The 22,632-nt window shown below is 36.0% G+C and overlaps 1 protein-coding gene across 1 annotated transcript; it reads right to left on the minus strand.

Annotated features, from left to right (window-relative positions):
• Positions 1-1,803: 1,803 nt before the first annotated feature.
• Positions 1,804-22,254, minus strand: CCDC18 (coiled-coil domain containing 18). Its single transcript, XM_063165158.1, has 24 exons — positions 22,121-22,254; positions 21,795-21,945; positions 21,058-21,225; positions 20,044-20,153; positions 19,077-19,205; positions 17,428-17,524; positions 16,638-16,759; positions 15,731-16,040; positions 15,438-15,541; positions 15,168-15,328; positions 14,480-14,700; positions 13,573-13,683; positions 12,824-12,955; positions 11,984-12,118; positions 11,312-11,389; positions 10,768-10,884; positions 9,350-9,517; positions 8,752-8,894; positions 8,162-8,325; positions 7,170-7,383; positions 6,525-6,624; positions 5,394-5,510; positions 4,815-4,960; positions 1,804-1,992 (listed from the first exon to the last, which is right to left on the minus strand). Exons 1-23 carry the CDS (start codon positions 22,249-22,251, stop codon positions 4,829-4,831), a joined length of 3,315 nt encoding a protein of 1,104 aa, XP_063021228.1. The 5' UTR covers positions 22,252-22,254; the 3' UTR covers positions 1,804-1,992; positions 4,815-4,828.
• Between the last annotated feature and the right edge of the window lie 378 nt (positions 22,255-22,632).

The raw sequence follows: 22,632 nt of genomic DNA on the forward strand, positions 1-22,632 counted from the left end.
AGCAATTAGCCTTATGAAAAGCATTCAGTTAATTGCAATGCCATTATACACAGTAAAATGTTTTTCAAGACTTAACAACCCCATGTAAATGCAACACACTTCACAAGAATGAACTTAGTGTTTCAGGATTCAGGATTTGCATAGATGTAAATTGGTTAGTAACTCAAGAAAAGTAGGACACTACAGAAATATTTAACTGAAATTATGTTTAAAATAGTCCATCCTTTCCAAAAGAAAGAAACTGGCTTGAGCAGTATAAGTGGAATCCTTCTCAGGCAAGCAACAAAACAGCAAAATATCTAAAGATAAAACATAATTATGATTCTCCTTATTTATCAGGTTTGACCCAGAGTTTAACCAGATAAGTTAGTATAAAGACAAAATTTCAGTGCAAATGCTATTTAGCTGATTCAGAGATTAGGCAAATTGCTTTTGCTGCTCACGCACATTTATATTTAGTGCATGTAGGAGGAGCCAATGAGGCTTTATACAATGCTAGTTAGTGGAATTCCATTAGTGTTGTGATGCAGCTGCAATTAAGGATTGGTTATATTTTCCACTTGAAATCCTGGTTTGAAAGGCTTATGTATTCCACTGCTTGAAAAAAAATCAGTCTGAAATGTGATGCATACATTTCTAGGCTGAAGGCAAAATGATGTGCATAAAGAGAGTTAAAAATAAAGGTAGTTTAATTTGCAATTATTGCACCAGTCAACCAAATTCTAAGATCTTCCCTTTACAGTTAGGCAGAGAAAGAAATAGCTGTATTTAAAACACACAGTATATTTATTTCTGTAAGTAACAGTGGTTTTTGTCACATCATGATTTTCACAATAGCAGAATAAATAATCTGAAACTGCAGCAATACTTTGGATGAGTGTATTGTGGCTTGTCAGTGGTAGCAGAATGTGTGGCTGGTTTTGTAGAACCACTTAATGTGGAACATGTGGCATTTGTGGAACGTGTTTACATGAAGGGAAAGAGCCAGTACTGCCCAAGGAGTTCAGCAAACTGCCACTTGCAGAATTTCTGGATGCCTCAGATAGGTTTGTTGGCTAAGACACACTTTTAATATACAAAACACTTAACTGAGACCTGGTATTCAAACTGAAATACATTCAGTTCTTTTCCTCTTCTTTACATCAAATAACTTTAGTAACTTGATTTCTGAAGTATGAATCACATGTCTTAATGCACATAAATCCTGTGTGCATTAATCAGACTTAGATTGATGCCTCAAAAGCATATTTGCAGTTTCTGATGCTTATGTAAATATAAAAGTGGGGCCACTAGCCATTCATACAAGCTTAATTGTGTAATACTTTTGGAAACCTGGAAATAAATATGTTTTAGAATGCATAGTTATGATGTGAACTTAATCAATGAGAATTTTTGTATGGATTTTTGTTTGATTAAAAATATCAAAAGAAACAACCTCAAGCTTTATGGCCCTGTCCCACAACCCTGTGCATCTTAAAGATACTGCTTGGAGTAAAGCAAGCAGGTTTTGCCAGTGTCTATAATCAAATCAGTGTCCCAAAACATCTTACAAACAGATAAATTTTAATAATATGTTGTGTCTGCATCACTGCATTTGTACAAAAAAAGATAAAATACTCCCAAACAAAAATTGCTAATAACATAGTACCATTGTGCTTTTAGTTAGAAGTGAGATATTAAACAAACATATAATCTAAAAACCTTGGGAAAATATGACAGCTGAAATTAATCCCTACAACTTAAAAAAATAAATTTTATTCTGAAGTATAAAAGATAAATTTATATGATATTCAATTAAGGCAATAATCTCAATAACAGCTGGAAAAATAAAAAGGTTGTCATCTGCTTCAGTACAAATAATTACATGCCTTATTTAGAAATACAACTGTAAAATGTCCTCTTGGAATGCACAGTGACAATGCCAGCAACAGCATCCCTGGGCTGCTGCTTGTCCCATGGGCAGCAGCACTCATTCCTTCACAGTTCTTGCACCTGAAACAAAATATGTGATTACCATAGCTAAATCCATTTGTACCAACATGTTACTTTTCATTATTAAACTTTAGCTTACAAATTCAAGAAAACTAAGAGCAGGTCTCAAGTCCATGGCTGCCATCTCAAATTCTGATTTATGTTATTGATGCATTTTTGTTCACTGTTCTTGTAACTGAAGTGCATTTGCTTCCTCCAAGAGCACAACTTGCAAATTTTCCAATACCATATTAAGTTCCAGCAGATAAGAAGGAAAATGTTAGGTAGAATATTTTTGAGAAGAAATCTTCCTATACAAATCCCTGTAAGAATTTTGTACAGTTTAAATGAACATTGTCTTTTGAAATAACTCCTCTGCACGGGGCTTAAGGTTTCATGTTGGATTGCAATGTTGTTCTTAAGCTGCTAACAGTTCAGGAAGTGTCTGCAGAAACCCCATCAACAGTATCAAGGTATTAAGAGGGAAAAACCCGATGATGTCCACTAACACTGAGCAAGAAAAACAGCAAAACAAACGTTAGCTGTGTAGAGAAGTAAATGCAGCCAAACACAGCATGTTTGAGGTTAGGGGGTTTTTGTTAGTTTCTAGAGTTTCACTACCCCTACCCCTCCTTTTAAAAACAAGTGAATATGCTGGAACTAATTATTCATTTATAGAAAAAATAGAGTTTTAGGTGTCTTTGGGATATATACACAGCAGCCATGTTTACATTAGTTAGTGCTGCAGCACACAAAGAGACTACCAGCCACTACTATTTCACATCATATTATACTAAGGTTCTTGTTAACTATAAATTTTAAAAGAGGTTATGTTGGTCCTCTGTTTATCTATGTTTAGCTAGGTATTTATTCTTTATGAGGAATGCTATACATACTGTACAGAAACACTTGTAAGCAGCATATAAGCAGCTTACAGCTAACAAATGAAAGATTACAGTAATTCTTATTTTTTTAATGCTATGCAGTTTTTCAAAAATGTTGTAAAAATATTTTTTTAGAAAATTCAATCATTGTAAGCACCGATTTTTTCTTATATCATTTTAATACAATTTTACTTCTCATTTCAGAAGGAACTATGGTCACAAAAAAATAGCTTGCTCTAAATTCAATCTGCCTTTTTTTTTTTAATAAAGAAAATTACTTCAATTTCCCAGAAAAATGAAAAAAGCCATTCTTAATGTTCAGCAAGATATTTCTGGTTCCTTTATTTGGAATATTTACAGCTTCTAAGGGTAGCCAAGTGCTGTATTGTTACACAATTTTCACTGCAGATTGAAGCACAGTAAGAACAAAGAATAATTCAACTGAAAACTCTGTGACCTGGTTATTTTATGAGTCCCAAAGGGACAGAGTGGACCAGAACACAAATCAACCCTCCCAGCAATTCCTTCCCTGAACTAATATATTTTCTGTAATAAGCAAGGAAGGCAATGTATTAAGAAGAAAAAGAATAAGACAGACTGTACCCCTGGGCAAGACATACACGCTGCCTCTCCACCCCTTTTCCCTAAATAGATTAGGCAATTTATTTTTTAGAACTAGGACAGAAAATTTCTGTGCAAGTCTGGTCAATCAGTGTGCAATGTGCTACTAATGGAGAAAGTGTTTTCTTACATTATGTTAATATACTTAATTTTTAAACAAAGAAGGAACCATATAATATCGTAAATGGAGCCAGAAGCCTTCTGCAACATATTTCATGTTTACACAGAATGCTTCCAAAATCCAGTGGTTTTTTATCTACTTCACTACAATGAAAATAAAATTTCATTTCCTTGTCCCAAGTGTTGGAACACGACCAGAGCAGGTCTATTTTCAAAGCCTTTCTTAATCATTCTTAGGCCTCTTCCTACCTGGTATTCCTTAGCAAAAACAAGTCAATTTGTCTGGAATGAAAGAGTCTAGTCAGCAATTGTGCAGGGGCTAGCTAGGAAATTCTTTCTTTAAGAATCATCCCTTAGGAAAAGTTAGAAATTGTTAATGGTATGTGTGAAAGGCAGCAGCAGTCACTGTCCTGTTCTTGGGCATCATCAATAGCCTAACAGAATTCAAGATGGAAGAGCTGACATTGCTTGAATTTGCAGTGAAACAAATATATAAACTTTATATTCAGCTGGGACACAGCCAAGCCCTCATGATCTGGAATACCAAAGGCCTTTGGTGTTCACACAGAAATGAGGCTTCTCTGATCCCTCACCCTGGGGAAAACAAACACATAAATGCAGCATAACCAAAGTAACAGGGGCCATCCTGGCTTTGGTGTTGAGCTCTAGCTGGCAATCATCCTTGACTGAACTTATTTCTGCAAAAGCCTGTTTATCTCAGACCCCATTTGTGTTTGTAGAGACTGATTCATGCACCAAAGCCAAGATTTGTGTAATTCACAAAGTTAGCTGTCTTCTCAAGTCCCTCCACACACTCCCATTCCCTAGGCCAAAACATTCTCACTTCTCCTTCCTACAGCATGCTGCAGCTCAGGGGCCTTTGATGCAATCATTTTCACAAGATAGGTACCTAGGTCATAAGAAGCTCTCATCATACAGCATATTGCTTTGTTTCATTTCAAGGAAGATCATATCATCCATAACCAGAAAATCAGGTGCCTAAAGATAATCAGGAACCAAATTTCTCCACAGAAAGCAGACAATTAAGAGTTTGCCATAAAATCTGTAATTTTAAAATAATCAAACTTAGGGGATAAGAATACAATGATTCTGGGAGAAGTAATGACACATTAAAGAGACACCATATCATTTCTTCCAGGCACTACAGTAATGGCATTAAAAATTGATCATTTGTTGTCTATCCAAGGTATGTTTTACCTTTCCAAGAGTTTCTAGGCTATGTTGTTTTCTTTCATTCTTTTTTTCTTCAGCTGATTTATTTCCTGATCTCTCTGGAGCAATTCAAACACTTTTTCCCGAAGCTCATCTTTGGAATGCTGGAGTTTTTTCTCTAAGCTCTCAATCTGAACAGAAAATGCAATTAAATCAGAACCAATATTTTAACAAAGTCAGAACAATTGTATTTAAGAAAAAACCAAACCGACAAAATAAACAAAACTCCCAAATATTGTCAGTATTGACCCTGACTTTGATTCCTCTGTCAATTTTTTTATTTTGTCCACATTTTCCTTTACTAAAAGAGCAGTTTGGGAGCCATATCATAGCAAGTGAAAAATCATTTTTCATTTTTGCACTGCTATAGCCTGACAAAATTTATAGTTTTAATTGACAAACATCTATTTTTACTGGTATATTCCTTCCCTCTCCCTACAATAAAAAAGAGGTTTTATCTTCTAGATTAAATCTGGCCAGCTGTTGTGCCCCAGGATCAGACTCTCTCATAGAATTAGCTGCCCTTTGTTAGGGGAAACTGTGTTTTTGATTAAGCAGCATTACCTGTTTATTGCATTCCTTAATTTCCAACTCTGACTTCTCTAAATTACACTGTAATTGAATTATTTGTTGCTCCATTTCTCCCTTATGCTCACGAACTATCATATCCAATTGTGCAATCTAGAGGTAAAAAAGAAAGAAAAGGAAATATTTTATTTTGAAGTAATATGCAGATTTTAAGAAGCCATATTACAAACTATGAGAGCAAAGTGAATGAAATTTATTAAAGTATTCTCTTGAGTAGCCAATATAAAGCTACACCCTAGCTATTTCATTTAAATAGTGGCTAAACAAAAAGAAAGGGAAAATTGGGAAAAAGTCCATAACTGAATATGTTAGGTCCTCCAATACACATAATGCAAGTTATCCTTTTCAATGAAATATGTGTAATTTATTATACTAATCCACCTTGTTAGGAAGTGCCAAATTTTGCCAAACCAAAAAAATTGAGTTTATCAAATGCTTTGATGACTTCCTGGGGCAGTTCACAGGGCACTGTGGCAAAAATACATTGCAAGATCTGTCTTCCTGACAGTGTCAGTTCTTTGAGCAGACTTATTCAAATCCCACTCCTTCTCTCTGAACCTCAAATATTCTTGAAGACAAAGGCTGGTAACTCCTTCAGGAAGAGGTTTATTATAAAGTGACAGAAGCAGAATTTTCCCATGATGGGCATCAAATCCTGAAGCCAGACCAAAAGTTTGAAAATATTTCAAGTGAGCTACAGAAATTTATCCACAACAAAGATACCATTTCATATTTAGTGGCTGCTTTAATGTGAATCAGAGAAGCTGCAGTGCAAACAAGGAAAGGAATCTATCATCTCCAAGCACCCTTCAGCACAGACCTCTCCCTCCTCCTAGCAATCACCAAGATGAGAACAGCTGGCCCATGACTGCATCACTAATGAAGAGTCTTGGGACAGGGTATGGCATAAGGTTTCTGATTTTCCTGGTACATAAGCCTTCAACAACATACAGCTGGTTTGAAGTTGGCACTGTGCCTGTAGGAACCAGTAGAGTTTGAGAAAATACATCAAAGCAACCAAACCTAGCAGGCCTAACCTAACTTTTCGTGACTTATCTGCTATATAACAGGAATAATTGTCAGTAACATGCTTAAAAATTATCTCACCTGAGCTACTCTTTGTTTCAGTTCCCAATTCCTTTCTTTCAGTGCTTGGTCCATGTCAAGGAGTTCCTGCTTTTTGTCTTCAATTTCATCCTTGCAATACCTGAAATTCTCATACATTTAACTGCTTAATGCACATTCAGTTGCTTAGCTTCAAATACCCAGCTTGAAAATCATGAGATCTATTACTTACTTATAGCATATTACCCTAAAGGTGAATTGATTGCAAGGAAACAAACCTAAATAGAATCATTCTGTTAATTACATTCCAGTTGGGGAATTCTAAGTAACTGCCTTATTCAATTTATTTAATTGACTATATCAGGATTCTTTAAAAAATAGTCATTAATTTGTGGTCAGAAAGTAGACTGGACAATTTGACTATTCTTATGATTACTTCACAGCTTTAAGATTCCTAAAATAATTTCAGCAGATTTTAAAACAGAATTCCCCAAAAAGAATTCAGCACCTCTTTTAGAAATTAAAAACGAGCCAAGGATCTCAAGTATGGAGCTATCCGATGGCCCCAAACCACCTAAAATTATAGAGAGCTGCTAAAAACATTAAAAACCCCATCCAAACTACTTGCTATTCTTAAGGAATGATCAACATAACTAAGTTTTCATGACAGAAAAGATAGCAGCTCACCTGAGCTCAGTTGTTAGATCCATGATAGTAATGTTCTTCTCCTCCAGAGAGGACTGTGCATTCTGCAATGCATTTTGCAACTCCTGGAGCCGTGTCAAAGTGATCTTTAATTCTCCACAGGCATTCTGTAATGCAGATTCCAGTTCTGCTATTTTCTGTAAGGCTTTCCTGTGGCAAGTCTCACTTTGAAGCAGCTTATCTTCAAAATCATTCACTATTTTACACATACACCACAAAAGAGAATGTTTAATCATCAGTACATCAGGGTCTTCATGCAACGTCACTACCTAGTAGCACTTGTGGTCATAATAAATTTCCAGTATCACTATTTTTAGGACAATCTAGAAAAACAGTGACTACTTATACAAAAATATGTTTATGGTACCTAATTATTTGCTAGCTTTATTCAGTTCATAATCAACAATTGACCTGAAACATAAGGATGTATCTAAAAACACGTGGCCAAGAAGGCAGTGCAGACACAGTATAGTAACTGACCATGCAGTGCCAGGAATAGTGCAAGCAGAATTGCTGCTGTTTCTCTGGCTTAAAACAATGGTCCAGTTAAACTAAATGGAAGATGATGGATTGGAATGTTTGTTATTTCCATAGACATGTGGGGTTTTCTGCTTGTTTCAAAGAGCTGCATTTTTTGAATAGCATATGCCTTTATTAAAGCTAAGTGTCTCATTTGACTGTTACATTAAGAATCTGCATTACCAATTTACAGGGAAACCACTTAGTATTTCACCTGGGGTGAAGGTATATACCACAAAAATGAGAATTTGCAAAAGTATGTGAAAAATGTTTGTGATATTTTTGGGTTGTGGGGGTGTTGTTCATTTAGGTTTGGTTTTGTTTGGGTTTAAAAATATAATCATTTTTTGACCCTCATGTACTTGATTATGAAAGGGGGGGGAGGAAAAATGTCCAATACATAGAGAGGAACAGTTTAATAAAAGGAACCCTGAGAAACAAAATAGCCAAATTACCCTCATTTGCCTTTCTGTTGAGCTCTGATCTTGCTTCTTCCAGAGTGATTTCCAGCTGATTTATCTGCAGCGCTTTGTTTGCACCATCTCGTTTTAATTGCACTACTTCTTTTTCCATGCCAGTAAGTTCATTCTTGCACTGATCCATCTCCAATTTCATCTGTCTAAGAGAAGCAACCAGAACAAAATGAACAAAGGAATAACAAGAGCAACATGCTCTAAGACAAGTGTTTGTGAATAAAATGGAAAGAAAAGTCATGTTAAGTAGGCCTTTCTTGTAATCAAAGCTATATTCTTTAAGACTAGCAAGCTCCTGCAGAATGTACTCTCTACAATTACAAGCAGCTGATATGGTTATGATTTGAACTGCTATCTTAAGGCTAAGTAGGTTGCCAGGACAGGCATTAATTCCACTGGAAAACTGCTCCAGAAAGTCATGCCTCTGCTAGTCAGAAGCTTCCCTTCTGATTTCCAGTCTGTGCTGCCAGAGACTGATGTGTAAGACCAGAGCTGAACAGCATTTCACACAGCAAGGGTTCTCATCCATGTGCCCATGTGCAGAATACTTCTCTCATTTATCCTAAACCTACCTGATTGTACAATTCAGTTCAGCCACCTTCTGCCTGTTTAAATCTGCTTCCTGAGCAGCTAGGTGCAGTTTCTCCTCCACCTTTCTCAGCTCATCTTCTGCACATGCTTTCTCCTTCTGGAGCTCTTTTTCCAAAGTGGATACCTATTGGAAATGGCATTTAAAGAGTAGTTTCAAATTGAATACCAAAGAAATACACATTCTTGTCTTGTAGCTCACACAGGGAGAGTTTTTACACAACAGATTTCTTTATAGTCTGTATGTAATTTAAAACTAAAACTCTGCACATTTGAAAGAAAAATAGTTTCTAGTAAATGCAATAAGATGTAACTTTCTGAATTTAAACGCACTTCTACTTAACTGCAGTCTAGGGTTTGATTTTCCAAGTACCTAGCCACTCTAATGCTAACTAGAATGTTTGATAGCTCAGAACCTGGGTTAAGATAAAACAAGCCACTAAACTCTTTATTTTACATATATCAAATAATAATTATCAACTCACTTATCAAATAAATATTCAGATTTAATAGGTATTATGAAAACACATATAAGGCACTTAATTTTCTCCATATATGTAGACAATTCTCACCATACTGTACCTGTTTTTCAAGTTTAATTTGATTATCTTCCAACTCCCCATTTCTAATAGTTTCTTGCTGTAACATTTGCTGCTGATGATGCAAAGTTTGTTGCAGGAGAATATTTTGTTCACTCATGTCATGAATAGTCTGACCTTTAATTTTTATTTCTTTCTGCAAATAATGAAGCTGAAAAGACATTTATTTTCCCTTACAATAAAGCATTTTTATTTGCAGTTGTTTCAGCTATTCTCTCTTAATGAACACAGAATCACACTTGTGATGCAATAAAACTTTTGTGTCAGAATTTAGTTGCATTACAGTTTCAACAGTACATAACAGACCTCATAATTCATCATTGTATTATGCTTTACACACTGAGGAAAGTAGCAACTTCTCAGTCAGTCCCAGGTTTTGATTCTTGCTTTCTAGATAGCACTTGACAATATTTTAAAACTATACATAGCAGATTTTTAGTTAGAACTACTTTTCTTTCTGCCAGTCTTCTTTATTTCTCAGAAAGTCCTTGTTTTCCCCTTGAGATTTTGTTCTCAGTCCTCCCCTTTATTTCTTTTTGCCTGTATGATAATAGTCATTCCAATAAAAAAAAATTTGAGTGCCTAACTTATTTTATATTGTCTAATCTGGTTTCTCAGTGGTGAATGCCAGAGGGAACTGTTCTGGAGAAAAAAAAAAAAAAGGGAGTGTTCTTGGAAAAAAAAAATAAAGCCTCACTTGCCACACTTGATGTTTCACACAGGATCCAGTCCCCTCACATGCAGTATAGCAAGAGCAGGGTTTAGGGCTCAGGAAGCAGCAGTAACTATCCCAGGTTTATGTGTGACAGACCCCACCACTTCCATCAAGCTAATCCTGTCCAGGGTCCAGCAGCCTCCACTTGACTGAAGCCTCTCTCAGCAGGGAGGCCAGCAGTGACATGATCAGCCTGCTATATAATTACTTCACCCACTAATAAAAATTCCTTCTAATATTTAAAGTTAACTCTTTCTTGCTTTCAAGTAGTAGTGGAAAGTATGATAAAACTCAGGGTTCTAGAAGTAAACATTTTTTTATGCCCAGGACTTCTTCCCCATTAAGACAGTTGAAAAACAGATCAATTTTGTGCCCTTAAATTTATATTACAAGAGTGCTCTCTCCATTTTTTCATGGTAATGTTTTGTTTCACATTATTCTGATTTTGTTACCTCTTTCAACAATTCATTTATCTTAGTGCTTCTTTTCCCTTAAATTACCCCGTGGTTTTGAGTTATGATTTGATTTTCCCCTTTACCCTCACAAAATGTATCATTTTTTCCCAGCTTACTTCCCATCCACAGGTCCTGTTGCAAATTTTGGCTGTGATTTCACAAACTTTTAGATTAAATCAATCATAACAAGTGTTCTCTGCAATACAGAAGGGTTTTTAAACAAACTGTTACCTCTTCAGACCTTTCTTTCAGCTGATTTTCAAACATCTCCTTATTTTCTTGAGACTGACTCAAATACAGTGCAACTTCTTCCTTACATACATTTAGTGCCGACTCAAGTTGTTGTACCTAGGTGAATGCAATAGATTATTTAAAATTGCATGGCATGGTTTGTATTAACTGGTCTAAAATTTGTATTAAAAGACAGCTTTGTGTAAAACATCAGAAAAGTTACATTTTTATCTTATGAGCATTAAAACAGTCATGGAAGATTATAGTAAACTTTAAAACTGGAATAGTCTTTGTAACTACAGTAATTGCATTAAGCAATTATGCATTGCATAATCTCTTACTGTAGGTTTCATCATACTTTTAATTAAAAAAAGAAGACAAAAAATGAAACAACAGACAAAAAAATACTTCAGACAAATAACTTCTGGAATATTTACTTAAGAGAAATTTATATAAAACAGTTTTTCTATAAAAGATAAAAGGAAACACACTGTTACTGCAAACTTTAAAACTATTATTTGAACATTACAGAAAGTTTACTAACTTTGATTTTTTCTTCTCTTAACTGACTTTCCAGCATCTTCAATCCTTGATCTTTCTTGACATTTTGCTTTTCCATTTCCTGTTTTTACAGACATTTTTATTCAAGAGAACCATCTACAGATATTACATAACATTCATCTAATGTTATAAAGTTATAAATAATTTAATAAAAACTCATAATCAGGAAAAAACACAGATCAGTGTATCTAAAACACAATTGCTTGTATAATGTATTTATGTGCATGATACTCTGAAGTGAATTTGGTTGCTGAGAATGTCTCTTCATATTCTGCAGTAGCAGGCATTATTAAAAGGAATAAAATATTGTCATAGTAGAACATTATTGGTTTTCCACCTAGTGCAGGATTGATGCAAACATTCTTTATCCAGATCTCTTTCATTAGAGAGAGAAGCCCAAGGGGCAATCCAGAGGCATAAAGAGAATGCTAAGACAGAAAATACTGAAAGGTCATTAAAATTTGACCAATATATAGTAGTAGTAGTAACTGGTGACTACACTAGATTCAGTCAATGACTCAAACAAGAATTAAGAAGCATAAACATAAACATCTTTCATTTTCCCCAATTTTTCCATGTATTTATGAATATGCTTTCCATTATTTTTGGTCACTTGCTTGATTTGCATGTTAAGAAAGTGAAGAGCCAGCCTTACCTCTCTGTTTCCTATCAGCAGCCCATCCAATGATTCAATGTGATGCTGTTTATGTACAACCTCTTGTTGTAAAATGGATATTATTTTCTCTTGTTCAACAACTTGTTGATGTTTCTTCTCCAGCTGTGTTTGAAGCTGTCCATAAGTAAATAGTAATTTAATATTTTAATAACAATGTATTCATCTAAATATGTGATTCATATTTATTCACCCATCATTTTATAAGGAAAATTAAATACATTACTGACATCAGCAGCATTGCATATTGTCAAGAAATCCCAAGAACTTAATATCTTAATTCCAGAGGAGAATGAGAGCAGACAGAGTGCAATTGTCACCAACCAACACAATAAGACGTGCATCCATTCTTTACTAAAAGATGAGAAGCTTCTTAAACAGCTAGAAATAATCACAGTTATATTTCTAATCACATGGAGAAACATTTCTTCTCTAGAGACTGAAAAACCCCTGAATGCAGATGCTCCTAAGGCTCAGTTTGGCAGAGGTTCAGGCAACAAGAACACTTTTAGAAGCTGTCATGCTTTAAATCCACTAGGCACTAAAGCTATACTTTTTTTACTGTGTGTTTGGAGCAAAAAACAACAGTACTTTTCCTAAGCCCTTATTTCTCTTCAGTTGAGCAGGATATGAATATTTCAGTGGGAAAGTTGTATAGCGAGCTAGCTAGAGATGTACTAAAATCAGGCAATGTAGAGAGAATAAAGAGGTTTTTAACATAACATGTTAATGGATGTGTCTCAAAATTACCAGACAAATCAGTACAGGAAAAAGTTCCCAAGTATAACACTCATACATAACACCACACCATAAAGGTCTTACTAGAGCAATCTGTTTCTCCATTTCTTTCTGCTGCTTGAGGTGAAACAACTTTTCATCTTCAAAAGCAGAAGTTATTTTCTCATGTTCTTCACTGATAGTTGTTTCCAGCTCATGAATGCATCTGTTTTTTCCCTGGGAAGTGGCAACAATAAAAGGACTGAATAAAAACACTTAGCTGTGATATTAAGTTATTTGATCATCTGGTTTCTAGATTTCATAAAGGAACAGCAAGCAAAATTCTGAATTTACACTGAGCATGTGTCATCTCCAAGGATGTCAGACTGATACCACAGGTACAGAATATCAGTAAATGCAGCCACTACAGACACAAGGTGTCTGCCAAGATGGATTATGGCACAGGGAACTCCTGACAAAGACAAAAAGAAATTCTATATTCATATGGATAGATGGAATCTTTAAAATACCCTTTTGAAGACTTTTTAATTTACAAACCTACATGTATGTCACTGAAACAAATGGCAATTCAACAGGGCCAGATCTTCATTGCATATTGACCACAAGGAAAACATAACATGTTCATTAATAACTTACCACATTCAAAGGCAGGGAAAAAAGGATGCTTTATTTCAAACAAGATTCTGTTTTTAAAACCTGTGTTCCTAAAATCTGCACAGATTATTTAGCAGATCTGAAAGTCCCCACATTTTGAATACAAGGAATACTACTATATCAAGTTAAACTTTTATGTATTTTTAAATAAATGTGGTTTCTCACTGAGAACATTTTACCATGAGCTCCAGTTCCAACTCAACATTTCTTTCTGCAGCAGTGGAATAAGCAATAGTCTTTTCTTCCAGCTGTTTCTCAAGTGCAGAAAGCTGAGAAGACTTTTTTCTTATCTGAAATTAAATATGCACAAAACAGCATGTAGACAACTGTTGCAGTTTTATTCAAATATTTGTATGCACTTTCTTATCACCAATTCCATTTTAGCTACTACTATAGTATTTTTAATAAACTGTTTGGTTGATTTTGTTGACCTATTATATTCTATTACTTAGAGAGAAATATTCAGAACAATTTACCTACAATTTATCCAATTAATTATCAGTGAAATAGCTTTACATATTCATAACATTTGCATTCGTTATTAGGAAATAACTGCAAAGCTCATTATGCTGAACTCTGTAAACATATTAGCACCAGAATGGAAACATTAGCAATTTAATTTATTCACCCTGAGAAAAGGTGAAGCTTAAATTTTTTCTTTTGTGACTCCCTGGTAATCATGTTCATCTCTGGCAACTACAGTAACATTCAAGGAAGAAAAATACAACTGTTGCTTCAACCTGTTTCCTAGGATTACCCATTAATTCAACCACACCAAAGCAACAAGACTGTGCATATTTTCCACATAGCAAATCAAAGTAGTAGCAGAAAAGCCTACTAACCTTAAAACAGTATTTCTGACGACTAACCCTACACCAGCTTTGAAACGGTATTTCTGACAACTAACAAATTAGGGTTGCTAAGCCTTTCTGCTTGCTGAAAAGTTTAGTTTGAATTTTTCTCAAATTAATCAGATTTTTAAATTATTATGGCAATTGCAGTTTTTCCATAACTATTGTCTTAATTATCTTTGATTACTGACTGAAGAAAAAAGGGCATTTCTTTTCAGTGCTATTTAAAACTTACTTCTCTCTCTAAACTGTTAGTTTTTGAAGCCTTCTTCAACAGGTCTTCCTGTATGGTTTGAAACTGACTGGTTCTTTGAGCCATGCTGGTCCTCAAGGCAGAATTCTCATCATCTGCTTTTATCAGTTTAGTGCGTAGCTCTTCTATCTCTTTCTGGAATTTTTGCCTCACCTTTTCAAATTGTTTGCTTATAAGTTCCAACTGTTGACATTTTCTCCTCTCTCAAAGTAGAAAAAATAAATTTAATTTATAAAAGAACATGCAAACCAATAATGTAACTCAATGCAGTGACTCATGAAAACAAACAAAATAAAGACAGCATCATACAGGTGCCCTGACATAATTCCATGGAGCAGTCCTAACTAACAGTAATGACAGAAGCAATCAGAGAAACACAGCAGGATACAGAGAAAAGAGTCAACAAAAATACAGAGATTTTAGCACAATGTGCCTAAAGAAAAAAATATATTTCAACACAACTCCTAGCTCAGCTATTGCTGAACAAGTAACTTAAGCAGCTGAAGAAAGAAATATATTGTGTCTGGAGAACTTGACAGTTTCCAAGGTGGCAAAATGCTCCCTGTTCAAACAAAGCACACAAGCTGTAAAACCAACTTGAACCCTTGCAGAACATTTCTGTTCTGTGGATTAATTAGACAGAACTGCACAGCTATTTCAGCAAGCTTACCTCCTGGATTTCTGATCAATCTGACAGGCTCTGTTTCCAGGTCACATAACCTGCTGTTTCCTTGTCCTTCATTACTGTTAGAAAGATGCTCAGCTCCAGTACAGAGAGTTAAGTTTGCATCAGGCTTCTGAATTTCTGTTTCTTTCATTGCCAGTTTAATGCTATTATAAAGAAGGACACAGATATCTAACATTCTGTCTGCATGTTAATTCTCATAGCACCTTATCATCTGCCTAATTTTGCTGTAGCTCAGTAACCAGAAAGTTATACCTTAGGTCTGCAATCAGAGGTTTACTTGATTCACCACAAGATTCAGGGGTAGCTTCTTTTTCTGAGGAACTCAGGAGCTGGTGTTTGAAATGGTGCCATTTAAACTAAAAGTTAACAGAAATCAAAGATCAATGAAAAATCAGCCTTTTATTGCTTTACAGCATCCTTAATTCATGTGTTATATTGGCATATGAATTTTAAGACACATACCAGGATATTAAAAGTTTGGATAATTCAATCCTTAAAATGATTCAAAACATAATACACCGTTAAGGCTGTAGCAGTTACTCTACCTCTTCAGGTGTACTTAAAGACAACTGAGAAATAATGGTTTCCAGGATGCTGAGCTCTTCCCTTGAATCCTCTATTTCTTGATGACATAATTTCAAGTGGTTCTGTTGCTCTGCAGTAAGTGCTCTCAACTCTTCATTTGCACTTTTTAGAGCATTTTTCTCTTTAAGTACTATTTCTTTTTCAGAAAGTTCACTCTCCAGCTTGATGATCTTCTGATCAGACTGACTCAGCATTGATGTCATTTCAGTGTTCTTTGCTTCTAGAGCTTTAATTTCTTCTTTTGTGTTGTGATTCTCTTCCTTTAATTGTCTAAAAAGACATTTAAAAGGTATTTTCATTACTAGAGGCAGAGACTTACTGAGGAGACTCAAGCTAATGTAAAGGTGTTCCTACACTGCCCACTCTTGCCAAAATGGCCTAAAGAACAACAATTAAGACCGGAATGTGAGTGTGGACAAAGCATGTAAATTGAATAATCCCAAAATATCTGTGCAGGTGCTTGTCCAAACCTAACAATTCTAAAGACAATCAGCTGATGGTTGTCTTCCCTCATTAAAGCAATGAGGGAATTACCAAAGAACTTCTGAAGAGCTGGGACACAGAGCAGTCCAGAGCAGGTCTGTTCCATGAGCTGCAGTCAGCATCACAACCTCTCTGAGGCCTGAGAGCAGCCCATGGCAGCAGCAGCAGCCAGTGAGCCCATGAACAGTGCCCCAGAAGGCCTGGGGGGCTTCTTCCTGGGAATGGGGGCAGCATGTGGCATTAAAGGTTTAAAAATTACTTACAGAAAGTGAGCAGAAATGTATTGAACTATATGAATTGAGCAGAACATTCACAGTGACAGCTGCAACATATAAGTTCTTGTAAAAACACTGCGCAGAGAATTTTTAAAAGCCTCTGTGTTACCTTAGTTGCTCTTCTAGGATGTCTAGATCCTTCCTGTAGCTGATACACTTATCATTCAACTTCTCTCTTTCTTTTTCACAATTAATTAAACGTTCTCCCAAAACTACTTCTTCAGCTTTAGCCTTAAAAAGCAATTATTTTTCATTACTGTACAGCAATAAACCAAGCTTTCGTGTCAAGAGGCTATTTTAAAAATAACATAATGCTCTTTCTGGTAGTCAGTAGATAATCCTATTGCTCACTATTGTGAAGAGAAGGCAAGAGGCAGAGAAATTTTCTTTTTCTGTCATTTAGGAAAAAATTAACTTAATATTTTAGGGCATATTTGTGGTTGGCAGCCTTGTTCCACAAGGAAAGAAGTCAAACAAAACAAAAACCTCTGTAAGAGCTAACTTAGGGAGATTACTCCATTTTCATCATAGATCTTCTTCAGCACATGTCTCATTGAACAGCTTATACATCTAGAGGAACAAGAGCTTTTAAAGAATCTTGTATTTTTAAAATGTAAACTTCCCTGCTGGCAAGCAGGAGACATAAGAAACAGCAGCAGTATTGGGATACTGCAAAGATGCAGACTCTAAAAATGCAGACTGAGCAAAGACAGTGTAAAATTATATAATTGAATTTATCACTACAAACACTTGCTTACCCTGTGCCACTTCTTTAGGGCTTTGCCACCAACAAGTGGAAACACTTGATTCACTGGTGACCCTGTTGCTATTGGCTGCCTGGCCTATTGGAAGAAACATCTTCACACCATGGCAAATACAAGTGAAGAAAAAACTCTCACCTTTTCTAATTTTTCAGTTATTTCTGCTTTATACCTTGTAAAAGCCCTTGTCAGCTCCTCCACATTCAACAAAGCTTCATTTCTTTGCTGTTGTGCTCTGTCAAGCAAAAGATGCAAACCAACTTTAAAACCCACATCCTCCAGCCATTAATGTAATTATCTTCTCCAGTTACTAAAAACTGCAGTAATTGCTCCAGGTTCTTCCTTTCTTCTCCCAACTTTCCAAGCCCCAGATACCACACTGTGAGACTCTGCTCCAAGAAAGAACCCAGAGCCCCCCTGGTCCCCTCTGTCACTCCCCAGCACTGGCCCTTCCCCTGTCATGGCTCATTAGGGAAGGAGCTGCAGAGTGAACTCAGCACAGCTCAGGTGTGCAGCCTGTTCAGGACAGCCAACAGGGGCACACAGGAATTCCTGCTGCTCCAAAACATTTCTCTCTTCCACTCAGGGGCTGGGGATGGGGCAGTGCCTCATCTAAGTACAGCCAACCCTCAGATTGGGGTGTCTCAGTCTGGGGACCAGTGCCCATCTGGACATGGCAAAAGTATCCAGAGAAGGGGATAAAAGAATTTCAGAACAATAAAATAGCATTAGCCTAAAGCACTTCAGGTTGCCTGTAAGTAAGTTGTTGCAATTAATGATTAAAAGTAAACCATAATAATTGTTGATACTAACCATAACATCGTACTTAACACCTGGCAGAAGCTCAGCTTTTCTGAAGTACAAAAATATTTACATTTACATCTAGTAACTAAGTGCAGCTAGTTCCAGCCCACATGCTCTGAAGGAGCAGCAATCATAAAACAAAACATTTCTTCAACCAGCAGTGCAAGCCCCACAGTATTTCTGGATTTTTTTGCCTTAAGAATGTTAGAGGTAATTTCATGGGTAGAGGCACAAGTCAAAGAGTTTGCATTTGAAAGGTTCAAGAAATGTTGTCCCAAGCCATTAATTCAGGTAAATTTTTTCCCCCACGTAATGCAGTTAAATTAATAGGGAAGGTTGGGATCTTTTTATTTATTCCACTTCTTTAAAATTACATTTTGGAGCTGATAGGAGTGTTCATAGCAACTTGCAAAAATCAAATTCCCAAACTCCCTCCAGTAGTGACAGAGCCACTAGGCTAAAGGAGGCAATAGGAAAGGGAAAAGGGAACTGAGATGGAATTACAGCACCCTTTCAACAGTATCACACAGACAGGTAAGATTAAGGATAACATAAAAATGTTCTCTTAAGTTGTTCTTTTATCATTTTCCTCACACCAAGGAATACTGCTGAACACCAGCTGCTGAGCATGCACTCCAGGTTCTTCCAAGACAAGTACAAAAATAATTCAGGAAAAATATATTCTGGACACTGAAGCTTTCCACTGCAGTACCTCCATTCTGAAGGAAAAACCAGCTGATAAACTGGGCACTAAAGTATGCTATCAGCCTGCAGCTACCAGCTGATTTCAAGATTTTGATCTCAAGATTTTAAATGTGCTCATTTAAGTAATCAGTACCTTACCACAGAATTTCCCCTTTTTTAAAAAATAACATCCTTAAAACAGAAAAGTCATTTGATTCCACAAAGCAAACCACTGCCAATGGAAATAAGCATTTATGCTCTATTATTCTATGCTCCATTTCTCAAAATTAGTTAATTACCTCTTTCCTTGCTTGCTTTGTTCAATTAACTCAATTTTCAGAATTTTATAGCCCTTTTGATATCTTTCCAACATTTGTTCTCTTTCCATTGCTGTTTTCTGATTTTGATCTAGTCTATCTTCTGCATCTCTAGCAAATAAACAAAGCATAATAAAAAATAAGAACTTTTTGTAAAGAAAATAGATTTCTGTTGTTCTTTAGTGCATAGAATGTTACAGAAGTGCTAGACAAACAGGCTAGAACTCTCAAAGCTAGGTCAGGAGCACCCACAGTCTGCAAACTCCCCACAGTATGTCTGCAGCCTGGACTGGTATCTGACTTATCAATAGGCACCAGGTGTCACAACTGCCAAGGACCCAGAGCTGACTTTGTGTCATGAGCTCTGATCATAGAAATCACATTTTCTCTGCCAACAGGTGTGACTGGAAAGAACACTAAAATATAAATTTAACATAAGTATTTTTGCTTTTGTGAAGTCAGACTACTGAAATATTAATTGAATATTCCATAACATGAGGTTGTAAGGCAAGTTGATAACCAGGGATGTCTTCCTGACACCTCTGAACAGCATTTACATCAGTTTTATCTGGCCATTTGCCTTGATTAATGTACTCATGAAGAAAGAATCCTTCATGTTACGAAGAGCACACGTTCAGAATTATGTATGCTTGTTACAAGAGAATCTATGTGGCCATGTAGCAAACAATCACCCTCACCAGCACATTCCTATTCAGCACACATTGCAAACTGGCTTCTTTCACCAGTCTTTATTAATTTTTCCTCAGTTTCTTGAAGTTCATTCAGCACAAACTAAACCATGTCCCTCCTCCTAGAAATGGCTCTGAAATGAAAGTTTCAGACCCCAGGTTATATGACCCACAGAGTACCAGAAGTTATGTCATCCCTAAAAAGAGACTGGACTAGCAGGAAGACAACAATAAAATATTGATTTGAAAGTACACATTACTTCAGAATTTTATCTTGAGCTGAAATTTCTGCTTCCAAATTTACAATCTGTTCTTTCAACTTCGGAATGCTGATTAAATGTGTAGCTAAAGCACCCTCAAGATATGAAATCTGAAATACAAACATATTTGGGGTTTCATTAACAATTGCATATATACAGGTGAGAAACAGAAGAACAATCTGCTTGCTAAATGACAGCGCTCTTAACCCTACTGTAAACTATGTTTGTTCATTTACACCACCTTAACTCCAATTTTCTGCTCATTTAACATTCTTTCCAGTTCCAGTGATATTCTGTCGAGCAAAATTATTTCTTTAGAAGTTGATCTTGTGTCTTGCTTTTCCCCACAAGTTTATATCCAACTACTTCTTCTTTCAGTGCCAGGCAGTCAAACATTTTGTTTATCTATTTATTTGTACTGTTTTGGAGATAACATTTCTCAAACAAAATCTACTAAGCATAGCTATGTCTTATTAATATTATATATAAACCAAATAAAACAACATAGTTGTCCTGAAATAAACCTGTACAAACATATGTAAACTAAATCAGTAATGATTTATTAGATACAATACTCCTTTCTAATTCATCTTCACTTTTTTTTCAAAATACAATATTAATCCAAGCTGAGAGATGAGCTATTTTAATTTCCTAGACAATTGACTACTGTACCATTATTATTCCCATTAGTGTCTCAGACACATGAATGTAAGTACTAAATTGCATTACTGGACTATTTTCTGTCATAGTGAGTTTTTCATTCTGTGGCTTACTGTCTTTAGACTAAACTTTGGAACACAAGTAGATAGAATTCATAATTAATATAGTTGTTTTGCCCATGGAGAAATATATTCCAAACTATTCTGTCCAAGATTAATATTGATTATGAAATACATACTAAATATTAAAACTTACACAGATTAAAATAAGACAAAATTCAGCACATTCTGCTTGGAATTCTAAACTCAAAAATCACAGCCACTGGGTGTCTTGGGGCTCACTAAAGATACATACTTTTGTTTTTGACTGCATCAATTCAAAGTTCATTGTTTCCACTCTGTTCTTCAGGTAGTGATTCTGAGAAGTCAAAGATGCATTTTGCTCATGAAGGGCATCGAACTTCTCCTGAAGTTGTTCATTTTCTTCCACAGTTTTATCCAAAGTTGCGGATACAGAGTAAGACTAGACATAATAGCATGTTTGTTTATATATATATATATATATATATATATATATATATATATATATATATACACATATATACACTCTTATCTAAAAAAACATCATAGAATCAAAACCAGTGTGAGTTGAAAGGGAACTTTAAAGGTCATTTACTCCAACCACCCTGCAATGAGTAAGGACAACCTGAAGCAGATCAACTTGCTCACAGCTCTGACCAACCTGACCTTGAATGTTTCCTGGGATGGGGTCCTGTGGCTGTGCTGCACCACCCTCATGAGTAAAACCCCTGCTACATCTAATCTAAATCAGTTGAAAATCCTTGTCCTATCCCAACAGGACCTGCCAAAATCTTTGTCCCCATCTTTCCTAGAAGCCTCAAGCACTGAGAGGCAGAGCAGAAACTTCTCCACAGCAAGGGGAAGTTTCTCAAGGTTTAAGGTGCTCACTTGACATCACTGCCCGATTCTACAGTGTATCTACTCCAAGCCCAGCAGCCAAAACTGCTCCAAAACACAGCAAAGGAGGGAAAGCCAAAGTAATAAAAAGGAGTAACGAAGAGAAATATTTACTTTGCATTTTCTTTGGAAATCCTGGCGAGATGTTCTCCCAGAGTTCTTCTTACAGCTGGAAAAGCCTTGACAATCATAATTGGGCTGTACAAAGTCCTGCAGAAGGACATCTGTAACCTCATCGAAGCAGTGGCTGTAATATTCCCTTGTACTAGTTTTGGATGGAGAGCAAAAAGTCAGTATTGCTTTTTTTCTTTATTAGGTTGCTCATAAAGACCATTCAAACAAAAAGCAGAAAATGAGCTAATCACAGTAATCCATCACACAGAATACAACAGAGCTAGTCTACAAGAGACAGGAGATTCTCATTCCAGACACACTCATACCTGGAAAGCTCTTTCTCTACAGTTTGTAGGTTTTTTTCAGTTCTCCTCAGCTGATTCTGTAATGACTGTACGTTTGCAAGCAGGTCGTCATCAGCATCACTTTTAGAGCAAGTCCACATGCTACATTCCATTGGCTAAAGTAATATTTAATATTAAAACACTGTTAAATGGGCACGAAAACTACTTGTAAAAATAAAAAGAAAGGTGAAAAAAATAAGCTCAATTTCCAAATGTACACATTTCACACACTCCTCGTTCCTACGTTCAGTAGATAAAAGTAACAAATTGTCTTTTTTGTGAGTAGTTCTGTATGCATTCATGAAGTACAAAAAGCCCCATGACTTGCCATACATGAAAACTGGAAAAACCTGCTGTACATTATTTACCAAGAATCCGTCACGCAGCGCATCGCAGAGCTCCAGCAGTCCGGTGCACCTGCCGGGGAGCCCGAGCAGCGAACGGCGCACCCGCGAACGCGCTAAACTCGCCTCACTGCCCGTGACCAGCGCAAC

This window comes from Melospiza melodia, chromosome 11 (genome assembly GCF_035770615.1).
Source record: "Melospiza melodia melodia isolate bMelMel2 chromosome 11, bMelMel2.pri, whole genome shotgun sequence".
NCBI classification, from domain to species: domain Eukaryota; kingdom Metazoa; phylum Chordata; class Aves; order Passeriformes; family Passerellidae; genus Melospiza; species Melospiza melodia.

Bases quoted from the DNA above. Each gene is read 5' to 3' on its own strand.
- CCDC18 (XM_063165158.1), bottom strand. From the start codon at position 22,251: ATGGAATGTAGCATGTGGACTTGCTCTAAAAGTGATGCTGATGACGAC. The intron at 15,329-15,437 runs GTATAACTTTCT...TCTTTATAATAG, and splicing joins CCTCTGATTGCAGACCTAAG to CATTAAACTGGCAATGAAAG. The intron at 10,885-11,311 runs GTTAGTAAACTT...GCATTCACCTAG, and splicing joins TAAGAGAAGAAAAAATCAAA to GTACAACAACTTGAGTCGGC.